Below are 16,956 nucleotides of genomic sequence, written 5' to 3'. Positions count from 1 at the left end.
AAATCCCTAAATGGAGGTTGCCAGATATTGGGAACCTGTGGTCTTCCAGATGTGGCTGGACTCCAGCTCCCATCAGCCCCAGTCAACATGACCAATAGACAAGGACAATGGAAGTTTTAGTACAGCAACATCTGGAGCACAGAAGTTCCCCATCACTGGTGTAGATCCAAGGATTGCTTCCTACCATGCTATCCTGCCTGCTCCCTAAGATCTGAAGGAAGTTCCTTTCCCTGTGTCCTGTATAGAGTGAAAGCAGGACTGAGCGGAACAAGACAGAGGGCTTTACCCAGATTATAAAATACACTGCCCACGTAGTACAGTCTTCCACCCACTGCCACATCCCTCATTGTTTTTGCTGGTTTACTGAAGACTGTTTTATACCAGCAAATTGCTTTATGTTATTGTGTAATTGTAATTGCTTTATTTTATAAAATTCATAATGTCTTATGTAAGATGTTACAAGTGGCATCTTTATTCTACAAGGGTAGGAAATGAAAGTTTAAATGAAATTAATACATAACATTTCCCCCCTGATCACCTGCATTTGTTTTCTCCCTCTTAAGGGTTCCAAATGTAAACATGAATCAAAAAACTGGGAAGGGAAGGAGGAGATACGAAGAGATCTCGTCCACTTCTCAGTATTTACAATTTAGGTGCTGGCTAGATTCTTATGTCACATGGAACCAAGGGCAAGGAACGTCAGGCCTGGGGGCCGAATACAGCCCGCAAAGCCTCTCTACCTGGACCACACTTCCCCTCAAGCTACCCCTGCTGTCTCCAGGATATGTCTCTCGCTGGCCCTGCTTTGCACCCTCCTTGGGTATTTTTGCCTGGCTGGTATTCAGAATAAAAGTGGCAGACAGGGAAAGAATGAAACACCCACATGCATTTGAATGGCAGACGTTAATGAGTTTGGAAATAAATCAGAGCTGGAAGTCAACTGCTTTAAATCTGTTATGCAATTGAATCTGCCTGTTGCAAAGCAGAACTGTTTGTTTTCTAACATTGAATTTCTGCCCTGCCTCATAGAGGGGTGGTGGTTGATGCCTGGGAGCTATAAATGGATTTTTAGAAAATAACCAAACCAAACCATAAAAAGCACAGATTTGCTCAACACTGAACTAGGATGTGAACACCAGAGCTACACCAAATGTATGGATATACCAATATTCTCAGCACAAATTATATGTTTCCAGAGGGAGGATACAATACAGTACTTCTTTAAAAACAAACAACAACTCTATCTCCAAAAACATTGTTATTTGTTTTTGCTTGGAATGCCATCTTCTTTTGCTTTGGTGTCATTTCCACCTTTTATTTAGGAATTCCCTCTTACACATTACATGAGCCCAGCCAATCAGAGATCAGATTGCAAATGATGTGATGTCATGTCCAGATTTGGCTACATAACAACATCTGAGGACAAATTAAGCCAACTGATGTTGAGAACATTACTGAACAGGTCTCATTGGTGATGCCAGTCAATCAGATGCCTATTGCCTTTACTCTAGAGTAGCTGAATAGTCACTAGCAAAAGGGAAAGCTACTGAACATTTTCACAAAATGCACACCTTCTTTCATCTCCACCATAAATTAAACCAGATTTCCAGATTCACACATAAGATTTCACATCATCCTGTAGCTGACTTTCCAAAACACTGCAGTAAAAATATGACCAGTGTTCGAAACTCCCATTGTTCTAGGCATATTTTGCGACACGGAATTTCATTAGTACAAGTGGTTTCTGAGCTCTGGGTGCAGTACTGTGCCTAAGATTTCAGATTAAAACTGCAGAGTGGAAGGAAAGGAGGACATTTTTCTGCCTCCCCACCTCCAGCTACTCTGAAGATTGGAGAAGACACCCTTTTAAGAATATTAGGGGGTGGGTAGGGGAAAGACTAGACCATGTGAAAAATGAACACAATATCTTAGCTACAGTTCATTTTCAGCTTGTATTCTTGTTATAAAAAAACGCACCTAGACATTCCGTTGTGCGCCCATAACCTAGGTTTAAGGTGCCATTTAGCTCCTAGCTTTCATATCTCAATTCTTAACACTGAATATGACAGTATAAAAGAAGTAGGAGAAGAAACAGGAGAGACAACCAAAACATGACCCTATATTCCTAAAGAGTTGACACAAGATAACCCAACCAATGTGTACACAGACTGCGGCCATAATTATGAGCCAGTTTATACAACACAGCCACTTCAGAGCATGGCTGTGGTCATTTAGCATGTACACCATGGCCTCAAATAGCAATTCTTGGATTACAGAGAGCTTACACGCTAGAGTGTTTCTCAGCAGCCTTGTACTCTAGCAAAAGTTGCACCTTTGTGACCATTTTGGTGCAATTCATTTTGGGGCAGCATGTGAGTTTCCAAGTTCCAACTATCATCCTTCCCACAGGGGTGATTGTGCTTTAAGGGGCATTATTTCAGACACCACGCTCAAAACTACTATTATGCAGTTTTGACGACAGTCCCACACAACACAATTCAGAGTTTGGTGGTTTATTTCCCACTGGGGCAAATTATCAGGTATTGGGATGGTTGTGTGGAAGACCTCTTACAGAAGCAACAAGAGACGCAGAAATCAAGATACATAAAGTGCCCTTTAAATGTACTACAAACTACATTTGGGTGTCTATGCATTCAAAGAGACCAGCTCCTCTCCACATTGTGTCACAATTTATTACAACAAACGGAAGCAGTTGGAAACAAGTTCACAGAACAATCAGAGTGCACAGAGAAATGGTTCCAGTGACAACAAGGTCTTAAACCTTAATTTTGAAGTTTCCTGGAACCTGAATTCTAGTATTTTTCATATGGGAAGCAAAACTTGGGAAGAAAGTACTAAACATTCAAAGAATATACTTCAGATTCAGTGTTCGTGGCTGTAGCTTTTCACAACAAATTATTACTGTGAGGAAGATACAACATTTGTTTTTACAATCTTGTTACTCACTCAGAATTCTCACAGACATGGTGGGCTCAACAGTTATCGGAATACCACACCCCAAAAAGCAAAACTTCATTTGAAGTTCAGGCAGACAGGGAGCACGTTTTAAATCCCAGTTCAGGATATATAGCCAAAAAGATGAGGAACCGGGCACATGGGAGAATCGGGTTTGCCCTCAGCCTCTTGCCCAATCGATTTTATTCCTTCTACAAAGAAGCAGAAACTTTCATTTGAGATTGAGCTACATGTTTCAATAAAAAGGGGACTGTCAAAGAAAATGACAGCCCCATGTAAAGTTCTTCCTCCCAAAGCCTTGTTCTAAAATCATGCACATCATTCAGACGTGCATTTCTATGTCTCCAAACCATACTGCAATGCAGTAAGAAAAAGGGCAATGTGGCACTATCAGGGCATTTTTGGGTACATGTATACAGATGTATACTCAGATGTATACATGTATACTCAGCACAGGGCTACGATCTTCTGCAACGTGTAATTCCACCTTCAGTAACAGAAAGCCAAATACTGTATGTAAAGAGAGTCGCCCCCACTGCCCGCCACCAAAAATGTGTCAAGACAGATTTACATTTGTGCCACTGTTTGATTCTTTGGGCATTTCCCCCACAAACTGTCAACTTTTGCCACATTTGCAAAGCACATGTTTAGTGTGTTTACAGAAAACTTAATAATTTTGTAAGAGAAATATATTCTGCTGTATTCCCAAGTGAAATATATTTAACTTATTGGCACCAGCTTTTGGGAAAGTGATCACATTCAGTAAAACAATTCTATAAAACTAACTCTGCACGTCAGCATCCCAGTAATTAACACCATCACCACCCCTGGAGATGGAACGTTGAGCCATCTTTAACAAGAGCCCCATCCCATTTCTTCTGGGCAGATACTGTTCCAAATATTCTACCTGCCAATTTCACCACACAAAGGACACAAAATGGTGGCCATGATTCAGAGTCTTTACACACAGCTGATCAACACTTCACTAGCCCTCCTACTTGCGGCAGGGGGAAAAAGCAAGAAAGAAAGGAAAAAAGCAAGCCTTTATGAAACTTATAAAGGATCTGACTGGGTGGCAGCCAAGAGCAGCATTAGTTACCCTTTAAAAATCAACACATTAAATACTTTCTCTTTTTTTGTATTTTAAGGAAATGCAAATTCTTCCATTCTGAGCTCCCAATGCAGGCTCTGTATCAAGCAAGAAGGGGGGACCTCCCACTACATAAATAAGGCTTTATAATCTATAATTTGGTTGGAGTCTGGAGTCAATCAAGCCACTCTCCCGCTTTCCAAATGAACAACCATCCTCTGGCTGCAACGAAAAGAACAAGCTTCCTCAACTCTTGTTTGCTCATTAGATCAACTTATTTAATTTAAAGGTCAAAAGATTCCCCTGAACCACCACCCCCCTCAGGAAAACACACACTCAGTTGCCCAATTCAAACAGCTACCACCTATGAAAGAAACACATTTTACCAAGATTGAATTTGGGAGCCTGCATCTTTTACTGGTTAATGAATGGGCCATACCTACAGACTACAGGGGATCTAACAAGAAGCCGGGAACTAACTGGCCACACAGGAATCTCTACCAAAAACAGGCCTGCAGAACCAAGCCAAATGCAACCCACCTGCCAGGTGTTTGATAACTCATTTCTATTTAGCAGGCAGGAGTTTTATTGATGCACTGTTGGGCCACCGTACTTGGCTGGTGGGCTGCTGTGTGTGGCTCGATGCGTCACACAACTTGTGCAGACCCAATCTAAAAATAACTGCTCGAACTTTCAAGTGGCTCGTGTTTGAGAACAAGGCTTATAAAATTGTAGAAATTACTTGTTTACACCTATATGGCGACAAAAATTTATACCAGGTGTTTCTGAAAAGTAGCTGAAGGATAAGGAGTCACCACGAGAACATATGTAGATATGCCTTAGTGTAAAATTATGAACCCTCCCATAATCTCTCTCTCTATAGTTAAGAGCCCATGCCATTTATGCTCTTGGTGGTGGTAGTAGAATTGTGTCCCTATGTTTTCTGCTGTTTCCAAATTTATTTATATATATATATGTAGCTCTAAGTGGTCAAGTGAAACAGTTTGAATAGTTGCTTGAATGTTTGCAAACACTCTAAAACTGTGCAGACATTGCATGTGTGTAAACTGCATTTGAATATAGCGGGGAGTGGGATCGCTCCCTGCCTTTCAGCATAGTATCTGCAAAAAGCCTGTGTGCACACCGTTCAAGCACCAGTACAATAATTAAATGTGCAAAAAGCTTGTAAATGTGTAAGGTCTTCAGGTTCTGTGCAGATATACTATGCTGAATGTGCAAAATGAGACAAAGTTGTTGGGTGCAATCCTGCTCCCTCCTCTTATGCGAATTTATTCAAGAGCAAGGGTGGCTTTCAGTTGTTGCTGAAGCACTGGCCATGCTGGTTGGAGCTGAGGTGATATGGAGACCAACAACATTTGGAGGGCCACAGGCTCTGCTTCTTTCCTGCTCTACATGCATGTTTCATCTGCACTGTCACAATACATCCCTTGAATGGTAAGGTATTGGTCTGAAATTTGGCATGCATGTTCAGAATGCAATTCTACCATTCAGCTTTAACAATATGCCAGCTCAATCTCTGCACCTATTTTCAAGAGGGAGAGATATGCAAAAGACATTGTAACCCATCACAACCCCTGAAGACTGAAACATCAAAATGAAAGTAGGTGACCTGGTTCAGAACTCTGTTCTACATTTCATGTTCGGACAGAAATTTGGCCCTGCCATTTTTAAAGGTACACTGAAATGGGATAGCAAGGAATACTGAACATTATGATTTACTAGTTATACTCTAAGGGGCTCAGAACCCCCACCAACCCATTTAAAAGTAGCTTGATATCAAATTACTCCAAGTCCTAGGTTCTCAGACACAAAGGAATGTAAATCCAGAGAAGCACAGTGAGAAATTCATAAGTGCTGTGGAGCTTTTAAATCTTGAACAGCAAAGGAGAAGAGAGCACTGCAAAGGAAGGAATAGGTGAAAATAGGCCAACTAGCTGTAAACAATTATTATCGCAAGTAAGAAATCAAACCACTTTGGCCTCTTCTTTACCATGAAAATAAATAAAAGCATTTTTTTAAAAAAACAACAACACCCACTTTGGTCTGACCTGAATCTGGAATATATTTGACACAGGGATGAAAAGTAGGGAAATCCAACTACGATAGCTCAGAACCAAGGAAGCTAAGTGTAGGAGAACCAGTTGGAGCAGCAAGGAAATATCTAAATAGAAACACAGAATTTTATAGTTAGAAGGGACCCCTGAGGGTCATCTAGTTCAACCCCTTGCAATGCAGGAATCTCAATTCCATGAAAGATGGCCATCCAACTTCTGTTTAAAAAACCTCCAATGAAGGAGAGTCCACTACCTTCCAAGGGAGTCCTTTCCATTGTCAAACAGCTCTCTTATACTGCAACATCCAGAAGCTGGCACATATGTTTTACAGCACAATGGAATATATACTGACCTCCCCTATATTCAGCTGTGTGATAAATATCTGGCTTCCCAGATGTAGGGCATCCAGGTAAAAAAGGAGGATAGGCAGTCTCCACTTTGATTACCTGTGTACAAGAGTTTCAGCTGGGGATGTTTGCATGGCAAGCTACAGCTGCTGAAAATTCCTATCAAATGTGAAGGAGCACCTGTCTCCAGGTACTGTAATTTTGAAAATTGCTGGGAAGGCCATTTAGCTCTTCTAAAAGAAAAGAAATATGCTAACCTGCAGCCAATTAAATTATAAAGAATTTCCTCCAATTCTAGCAACACCAGCAGAAACTAGTAAAAATGACAAAAGGTACCTCTAAGTACTAAATAGGTGCATTTTATCCATTGTATACCAGTTCACCTCTTAATATTGCCCACAAGAGTAAGTTGTTGGGGGAAAGACACAAATTTCTCTGTTGGAGATCCCTTGTTCCCTTCACATAACTAGAGTAACTAAGGGTTTTTGGGGAGGGGTAGACTGTGAAATCTGTTTATGTTTGCAGTGTGACCCAGGGGTAGCCAACATGGTTTCTGGACTACAACTCCCATCATCCCTCCCGCTGGCCATGTTGGCTGAGGCTGATGGAAGTTGGAGTTCAACAAAATTTAGGAGGCACCATAATTGGTTACCACTGGTGTAGCCAAAGAGGCCACAGGACTGTGCAGCCGACTACCAAGAGATTCTGCCATGGTGGCCCAAACATCCATACTGGCATTTAGTGTATGGCAACTACATTTATTCCCCACTGCTCCTGGGAACATTCCTGGGAACTGTAGCTTAAGGGTGCTTGGAATTGTACCTCTGTGGGGTGCGGTAAACTACAGTTCCCATTATTCTTTGGGTGGTGTTCTTTAAACATTTGGTGTGTATGTTGCCCAAGAAAGCCCAAACTTGTTAAGGCTTTTTAGAGTTCGAAGCTCAGCTGCCTTTGAATAACCTTTCCTCATAGCTAATGCATGTGTAAGAAGCTGATCAGGATCAGTTTAGCTCAATCTCCATTTGGGCACAGATGTTGAAACAGCTGAGTAAATCTTCTGTTCTCATAAGTGGACTCGAATAAGAGAAGTTTAAAAATGATGTATTTGAGTATGTGTGGAGTGCCTTTTGAAGGTTTTACCATTTAGCTTGATGAAGAGTTGTAGAGAACTTTTAAAATTGCACACTATTTTGTGATACCCCCTAATAGGAATTTTGGATTTTTTCCCCTTCTTGGGACATCATGGCTATCTATGTTTTTGATTTTGTAAATTGTATGTTTTATTTTTTCCCCTGTAAGTTGCTTTGAGAAATATAGTCAAAAGCAGGGTATAAATTTATTCAATAAATAAAATGCCCTTAATAAGCTCATTTTTTAAAAGTTAAGCACTGTCTTTAATTGCACTTCACCAATATCCTTGACCCTGTAGTGGTTTAATTGACTCAGACTTCAGTTCTGCTGCAAAAAGGAAATTCCATGATTCCAACTCCCAGAAGCAGGGTGGTAGCAGCGTCGACCAATTCAACACAAATGCTAAAAGACACACACTAGTAGCTGCACAATTCAAAATTAATCCGCTAGAGGTCATCACAAGGGGAAAGGTATTTAAAAACAAAACTCAACTTTAACTCCAAAAGACACGTTCAAATCATAACACCCTGGCAATGTTTAGAAGAAACAACATGTTTCCTTAACAGAGCACTTAGTGAACAACTTAATTATTAGCATCTGGACTAGATGGGTGAGCTGCTGCTAAGCCAGAAAGAGAAGTATCCACCACCATTAGTTTGCTAGTAATATACACCTCAATGGGAGATGTACTGAAAGAAGATCCAAGGGCAAGTTTTCCAGTTGTCCAGAGGCGACAACGGGATTTCTGTAGGCTACATTTTAAGAAATGGCTTCCAATGAAAGACCTTTGCAGGCGAATGTAGCCTTTCATAAGCAATGACTTTATGCAATGGTACCTGTCTATATTTTAAGACAGTGAGAACGGAACAATTTTAACCTGCCTTTCAAGTTAATGAGCTAAGCTAAAGCTAAAGGCTTACTATTACAATCTTTCTACAGTGGGCTCCCTATAAAAGACTATTATTGTTATTGTTCAAATTTTCATACTGCCCTTCAAAGATTTCCGGGAAGTTCATAGTATAAAAATACAGAATAACCACAAAATACATAATAAAAACAAGAACAAGAACAAAACAAAACAATAATGCGCCCTGCAAAAAAACCCACAGCTTTAAAAGGGCATAGATTGTTAATCAGCCAAAGGCCTGGTTGAAGAGAAACATTTTCGCCTGACGCCTAAATATGTATGGATAATGAAGATAAAGGAACAGTTAGCTTTCTGGTACATCGTGAAATGTATTGGGTTCGTGATAAAAATATAAGGTCCAATCTGTACCTATCAAGGGGGGGGGGGAGGTGGAGGAGCCACCTTCACTCTAGAGTTAGGAGATGTAAAGGATGAAGACTGGCTATAGAGTTTTTCCTCCAATTGAGTTTCTGTGGGTCTTCTGCCACCAGTAAACAGATTCTCAAGATATTTGTTTCAAAGACCTGCCAAACCTGTTTAGCCAAAAGGACACCATATCATTCATTCATTCATTCATTCATTCATTCATTACTGCATGCTACTGGAGAACTCTCTGGTCGCTATTGCTTGAATGAACTTCATTTGTTGAAGCCTGAAGATGTGGACAAACTGGTAAGAAACACAGGAGGTCCAGACCTTTGGCCAATTACTGTCTACACTGACTGGCAGCACTCTCCAGGGGTTCGGGCAGGAATCTTACCAGCCTTATCTGGATTAAACCCAGGACATTTTGTTTGCAAAGCATGTACTTTACTACTGAACTACAGCATGCACCTCCTAAAACGAAGCAAGAAGGCAATTCCTTCTTCTGCTGTGCTAATGCTATAGCAGCAAAGCTAACCCTATCAACTGACATGGGAATGAAGATATAACCAGATATGGTTAACACTAGTATACAGCCATATTACCCCCTTGAGATAGGACTTGTCCATGGAAAGGCCCTCACACAACTTCAGTGTTCTCCCAAATTTCACTTCATTTCATTGTCAGAGAGGCTACAGCCCTTCCTTCACCCCTTCAAGGATTATTAACTCTCAATCAAGGAGGTCAATATTTTGAGGATAGCTGGAAAACTAAGATTGTGAAAGGGTCAACAGCTGGCAAGGACTAAAAACCTTTGTTGGAAATAAATGCTGAAATTCTTAATCTAAGGGAGGGGGAAGTCACTTGACTTTAGCAGCTGGGAGTTAAAAGAAGAAAAAACAACACACCAGATATTTGCACGACTTGCAAGAAAACCACAAGAATTTGGAAACACTAAGGGGCGAGACCACCAAACTAATTTTGGCTCTGAGTTTAAGCTAGGATTTCAAGAGAGGCCTCCAGAAGTGAAGACATTAAGACCCTCGATCAGCAGAGCTTTTGAGTATGTGATTAACTTTAAGCACATTCTTATAAATCGACTGAACTCACCAGAAACAAAGCATCTCCTGCTTAAGAGCTTTGTTGAATTGTGGTACATACTACTGCTCATACATAGATTTTTCCGGTGCATTTAAGTAATCATGTCTGTGAAGTGTAAGATCACTTTCCATTCTTACACTAGATAGTGGCATGAGTGGGCAAGAGGGATCAGGTGCTGTTCAAATGATCATGGTATACCTTGCTGCCAAGTCACAGAGCACCCATGCTGAGTGCAAAGCTTGCGGCAGTCAGCATTGAAGATCTGGAGAATCATGGGCTCTCATAATACTAGAATGCAGGGCCATCCAGCTAAGTTGATCAGCAAAAGGAGATTCATGAACAACACCAGGAAATACTACTTCACAAAACACAATTGATTTCTGAAATTAATTGCCACAAGGTGTTGTGATGACCACTAGTTGAGAGTAACATTAAAAGAGGACTAAACAACTTCATGGCAGCTATGAATTGCTTCCAGGATCATGCCTCTGAATACCAACTGCAGAAGAATATGAGAAGGGGACAACTGCCCTCATGTTCTGCTTGCAGTCTTCCCACTGTGAGAACAGAATGCTGGACTTAGATAGCCCTTTGATTCTGATCCAGCAGGACTTTTCTCAGGTAATACAAGTGGAACTGCAACACAATGTTGAAATGTGTTCTCACCTCCTAATATGGCTGCTCCTGTTTGCATCTCTAGCCAGCTAGCTAGAGAAACAAACCACAAGCCCAGGTTTGAACATCGCAACATGTGAGACTCTGGTTTGTTCCCACAAGGTTGTCTGGAAGGGTATACATCAGGGGTGTCAAACTCAAATTCATCGGGGGCCGCATCAGCAGTTTGGTCACCCTCAAAGGGCCGGTTGTATATTGCCAAACACTGTTTATTACACATATGGCAAACACAAGGCATTAACTTTTTTTTAACTTTTCTGACTAGATGGCTGACATCGTTTTCCTGAGGTCAGTCCATCGATGTCTGGCGTTAGGTCTTGTGCTGTAGCAATCCGCAAAACAGCATGGAGGTTATCATCAGTGATGCGTGATCTGAGCTTGGTCTTGTTCAGATTCATGACTGAAAACATCTGTTCACATAGATAGGTGCTCCCAAACATGGACAGAACACGTGCAGCTTGAAGTCGGAGCTGTGGCATCAAAGCAGGGGGGAGGAGACGGTAAAAGTCGTCGACTGTCGCATCCTGGAACTTCGCTTTCAGGCTGCTGTTGCACTGAAGTTCTATTAATTCCATTTGAAGGTGATGTGGTGCACTGTCAACATCGATGTTGAAGGGATTGGCAAAGCTGGTAAAGGTTAAGTTTTGTTCTTTAAAGTCAGAAAAGCGTCGATTGAATTCATCAATCAGCCGATTCACTTTGGTACCCAATCGAGCACATGAAAAAGTACCTGGGAATGAGGTTGAGATGCTCTGGCAGATAGGAAAGTGGGCAAGACTGTCTTTTTCAAGCTGTGACTTCCATAGGCGCAGTTTCTCCTGGAAAGCTGTTATTGCCTCATACATTGAGGTTATGACTTGTTTGCGGCCCTGCAGCCTCAGATTCAGTTGGGCGAGATGCTCTGTTATGTCACACAACATGGCAAAATCGCACAGCCAGTTTGGATCTGACAGTTCTGACAAGGGCTTCCCTTTACTTTGCATAAAAAGAGTAATTTCTTCCAAAAGCTCAAAAAATCTCTTGAGAACTGTGCTCCTACTCAGCCACCTTATTTCTGTATGGTATGGCACATCTGTATGTTCCATGTCCACCTCCTTCAAAAATTGTTGGAACTGACGATGATTCAGACCCCGTGCACGTAGAAAATTCACTGTTTTTGTGACTGTGGACATTATGTTATCCAGTTGCAGAACCTTGCCACACAGAGCTTCTTGGTGGATAATGCAGTGATAAGTTATCAGCGGCGTGTGGCAATTACTTTTTTTCATTTTCTCCTTTAACAGTCCAACCAAGCCATTTCTCTCCCCACACATTGCTGGAGCGCCATCAGTAGTAAGTCCCACCAACTTTTCCCAAGGTAATTTCATTTTATTTACGGATTCCTCCACTGCATTGAAGATGTCCCTCCCAGTTGTTGTCCCATACATGGCGACCACATCCAAGAGCTCCTCACTGACCGACAAGTCTTCCTTCACACCTCTTACAAAAATAGCTAGATGAGCTGTATCAGTATTATCAGTGCTTTCATCAACAGCTAATGAAAATGCCAGATAACTGCATGCCTCTTCAGCCAACTTTGTTTTAAGATTACAGGCTAGGTCCCTGACTCGGTCTGTGATGGTGTTTCTTGACAAGCTGACATTGTTAAAAGCCTGTCTCTGCTCAGGGCACACCTGTTCACATACCTTCAGCATACACTGCTTTACAAATGCACCTTCTGAAAAGCACTTTGAAGCTCGCGCAATTTCTTCAGCCACAAGATAGCTGGCTTTCACTGCTGCATCATTTTTTGCTGTCATTTTTGCAAAAATATTCCGTTGTGAATACAGGCTACCTTTTAATTCTTGGACCTTTTGTTGCTTTTCCTGGTGGCTAAGGTTAGCAAATTTGGCTCCATGTTTGGTCTCAAAGTGCCGGCGTAAATTGTATTCCTTCATCACTGCCACTGCCTCATAGCAAATAAGACATACCGGCTTGTCTCCATTAATCACAAACATGTATTCACTTTCCCATCTCTCCTGAAATTGCCTTCCCTCTGCATCAACTTTTCTTTTCTTGGACATTTTTGGGTTATTTGATTGTAGTTTATGGTCCCTATACCACTGTAAAGGGACATGGAAGTGGTCAGTATATCCAAAGTTTACCGCTCAGACTTTTAAGCAGAATAATAAGCAGACCCTCCCTAATAAGCCACATGACTTGTGTTTGACACCCGTGCCTTAGGTATTGTTGCTTCAGGGAATTATACACGGCTTTATACACGGGAATTATACACGGTTGGATGGCGGCTAACAGATTGAGGTTGAATCCTGACAAGACAGAAGTACTGTTTTGGGGGGACAGGAGGTGGGCAGGAGTGGAGGATTCCCTGGTCCTGAATGGGGTAACTGTGCCCCTGAAGGACCAGGTGCGTAGCCTGGGAGTCATTTTGGACTCACAGCTGTCCATGGAGGCACAGGTCAAATCTGTATCCAGGGCAGCTGTTTACCAGCTCCATCTGGTACGCAGGCTGAGACCCTATCTGCCTGCGGACTGTCTTGCCAGAGTGGTGCATGCTCTGGTTATCTCCCGCTTGGATTACTGCAATGTGCTCTATGTGGGGCTACCTTTGAAGGTGACCCGGAAACTACAACTAATCCAGAATGCTGCAGCTAGACTGGTGACTGGGAGCGGCCGCAGAGACCACATAACACCGGTCTTGAAAGACCTACATTGGCTCCCAGTACGTTTCCGAGCACAGTTCAAAGTGTTGGTGCTGACCTTTAAAGCCCTAAACGGCCCTAGTCCAGTATATCTGAAGGAGCGTCTCCACCCCCATCATTCTACCTGGACACTGAGGTCCAGCACTGAGGGCCTTCTGGCGGTTCCCTCACTGCGAGAAGCAAAGCTACAGGGAACCAGGCAGAGGGCCTTCTCGGTAGTGGTGCCTTCCCTGTGGAACACCCTCCCACCAGATGTCAAAGAGAACAACAACTCCCAGGCTTTTAGAAGACATCTGAAGGCAGCCCTGTTTAGGGAAGCTTTTAATGTTTGATGTATTTTAATATTCTTTTGGAAGCCGCCCAGAGTGGCTGGGGAAGCCCAGCCAGATGGGCGGGGTATAAATAAATTATTATTATTATTATTATTATTATTATTATTATTATTATTATTATTTATCCCGTGAGTCCTGTATCTAGCAGTATTTTGCTTTTGTCTTCCCAGTACCCACATGCATCACGCCAATTTTATTCCAGGCAGTAAGTACTGGTACCTTACTCAAGACTGGTTAACGTGCTGTAACTACCAAAGCCTGATTTCCAATATGTGCTTTCGCTTGTGTGGGTGGCATTTTAATCTGCATTAGTGACTGACAAGGTGAAACTGGAGCAGGGTAGTGATTCCAAATCACCCCCCCCCCGCATTCAGAATAAAGGTTTGCCATCGACTGGTGTATTTGTCTCATCAGTATTGTAACAATTCGATTCGGACCATTGGTCCATCTAGCCCGGCACTGCCAGGCACTGACTAGCAGCAGCTCTGCAAGGGTTAAGGCAAGAGTCTTTCCCAGCCATATCTGGCGACAGTGAGGGTTGAGTACGGCTGACTAGCAGCGGCTCTGCAAGGGTTAAGGCAAGAGTCTTTCCCGCGCTAAACAGCCTCTCCCCAGCGAGGGGTTGCTCGCAGAGCACAAATGGTCACGTTCAAACCAATCCACAAACTCCTTATGTTGCGTTAGCGGCTGATGTGGATCGGTAGCCTGCAAATAGTTTAAACTGCCACTTCTTGAACAATAGACCCTGCGACAGGAGTAACCACTCTATTATGTTGACAAGCAAGGTCGAAGTTCCACTGGGATTTATTTAAGTGTTTGCTCCGGAGGAAGCGGTTTGCGGATCGTGGCCCTAATGCAATTCCCAGCTACTTTCCCCATCCCAATTTAATTATCCTTATGGGATTTTTATGATTACCAGGAGCTTTCCTCGCCTTGCAACTGCCTCTCTGCAAAAAGTGAACACGTGCCTTGGGAGGAACGAGATTTCTTTAGAAACCAGCACGCTTTTTCGTGTGGTTGCTGCTGGTGCCAACCAGGGAGGCGCGGAGAGAGGAACCTATAACTTGATATCTCTTTCTCCGCAACAACTGCTTTTCGGAGAAAGCTCTGCAGAGCGAGCCGCTAAGCAGGCGTGAATCCGGCGCTCTGATCCCCCGAGCTCGGCTGGCGCGCCAAAACTCCACCGCCCGAAAAGGGAAAGTCCTCTGTCGTCTCGCCATTGGCTAGCAGGAATGGTTGTGGCTTGCTATTGGGCAGCGTGGAGGGGAGAGCCCTCCTTTAGGAACGTACTTTGGCTTGTCTGGCATTTTTCTCTCCTGGGGGGGGGGAGAAAGAGGTGGGACGGCGCGTGCCTCCTTTCCCGCTTTGCTGCTCGTGCGGAGGGAAAGGCCAGCCTTGTTTGCACAACCTCGAGCCAGTCAGTCACGTAAAAGCATCAGCCCGCCCCCGGGGCCGTCCTCCTTTTCTCTGAATGTGCGGTGCTGCCACCCCGCCTCCCCGCCCCGGTCTTTCCCTCAATGAATACACACAAGCTTTCTCCTTAAAAAAAAAAAAGCGCTGGCGGCCGGCAGCAGCTACGCGGGCCGCATGAGGAGCTCTGCCGGGCCGGATCTGGCCCGCGGGCCTTGAGTCTGACACCCGTGGTATACATCCTTGGACTGGGGAAAAAGTTGTCTACTCATCAGTCCGAGGATGTATCTCCTATCACATTCCAGACAACCTTGTGGGGCCACATGCCCATGGTGGGAGAAGCCAGAGGTAAAACTGGGAAGTTTTATCTTTATACAGTTGGCTACTTTTCTATACACACATCCCAATCTATCCTCTATCCAGGCAAGCAAGATGCAATATGAGACTTTCCAGGCAGGCAAAAACACTCAATGAAATTGGGAAGCACAGCCAATATTGGAGTGGTCTGGGCTGAGTGGTTGTAGCTGGGGAGGAGGCATGGTGTGGGAAGAATCTGAGGGCCAGATAGAAAGACTTGGAAATATTTGGTCCCTGAGCCTGAGATTCCCCACCCCTGCTTTATTGTGACATGAGAACCGGGTCAGTATCTAATTTGTAAATACTCAAATAAATGTGCTTGAAATCCCCCCATCTCCTGTCATAACTGGTTAAAGGACCTCCTTTGTCTATTTAATATATCATTCTTATATAAAAATTATACAGTGAGAAGCACCGTGATTGAAATAACTGACCTTTATCTGATCTAAGATCAGAGAACTTAGACTATATGAGATTGAAAGGACACACAGTTTGTCTAAATGCATCCTAGGAGCTCCATAACCCATTTTTATCTTGTTTTTATCCAGTTTGGGGGTAACCTTATTCAATGTTCTTTGCATCTTACACTGTTATTGCATTTTTATTGTAAACCACTTAGATATCTTTAAGTGTTAGAAAATGAAGATAGCTAACCAAGCATTGACCTTTTTGTGTGAAAGGACTGTGACCTCAGTACAGTTCTCATATTGAAAACAAATACAGTACCTAGGCTCAGAATGTGCTCAAGAGCACTCTGTTCTTTCATTTTAACTGTATGTCCTCTGCACCTGGTTATCTTTGATAGATCTTGATCCAACAAGCCTGCTCACCCCTGTTCTAGAACAGGAATGGTCAATTTGTACTGAGGGACGGAGGATTATATTTTCCAGCATCTTTTGCCATGCTGCTCAACCCCTTCATGGGTGGGCTGGGTGCATAATAAAGTTGGCACCCCCTAACAAAAAGGCTTCTCTGTTATGGAGCACAAGTACTCACATGTGCTTATAGAGCATTCATTACATGTGCATCCCCGAAACGAGATGTTAACAGCATCTCTCACACACAGAGGCATGCATCTCTTTTTAAAACAATGCTATTTTCCTTCAGAGTTAAACTGATTTTTACCGCACCTTAACCTCATTGGGTTGCTACAAGGTTAAAATACCAGTCAAAGTTCCTTAGAGGAAGGGTGGAATAAAAATTCCATGAGCCACTAACTGGCTATCCCTGCCCTAGAGAATCTAAGCTCTAGTTGTTGGGTTTTTTGTTTTGCAAAAGGAGTGAGAAACTTGCCTGAACAGCTTTGCACTTCAGGAGAATGATGCATGGAACTATAATGAACTATAATGAAAGAGTGTGGTTTCCTAAGGGACTGAATTGAAAGCAGTGCCAGTGGATAATTTCCTTGCAAGGACCTTATCTCTTTTTCAGCTCTATTAATGAACATTGCTGCATTCCTGAATCATTTTTTTGTGCTACCAGGGCAGGAC

At 42.8% G+C, this 16,956-nt stretch overlaps 2 protein-coding genes across 4 annotated transcripts in view; both read right to left on the bottom strand.

The window, feature by feature from the left end:
* The window catches only part of COL8A2 (collagen type VIII alpha 2 chain), a 216,139-nt gene that overhangs the window by 110,012 nt on the left and 89,171 nt on the right, over nucleotides 1-16,956 (bottom strand). The window lies entirely within an intron of this gene.
* Nucleotides 10,914-12,728, bottom strand: LOC310683532 (general transcription factor II-I repeat domain-containing protein 2-like; the record flags this gene model as incomplete). Its single annotated transcript, XM_083453464.1, has 1 exon — nucleotides 10,914-12,728. One exon carries the CDS (start codon nucleotides 12,726-12,728, stop codon nucleotides 10,914-10,916), a length of 1,815 nt encoding a protein of 604 aa, XP_083309590.1.

The sequence above is a fragment of the Podarcis tiliguerta genome (assembly GCF_965153285.1).
Source record: "Podarcis tiliguerta genome assembly, chromosome: 8".
NCBI classification, from domain to species: Eukaryota; Metazoa; Chordata; class Lepidosauria; order Squamata; family Lacertidae; genus Podarcis; species Podarcis tiliguerta.
The sequence above is the reverse complement of the archived record's forward strand: the minus strand, read 5'-3'. Positions and strand labels throughout refer to the sequence as shown.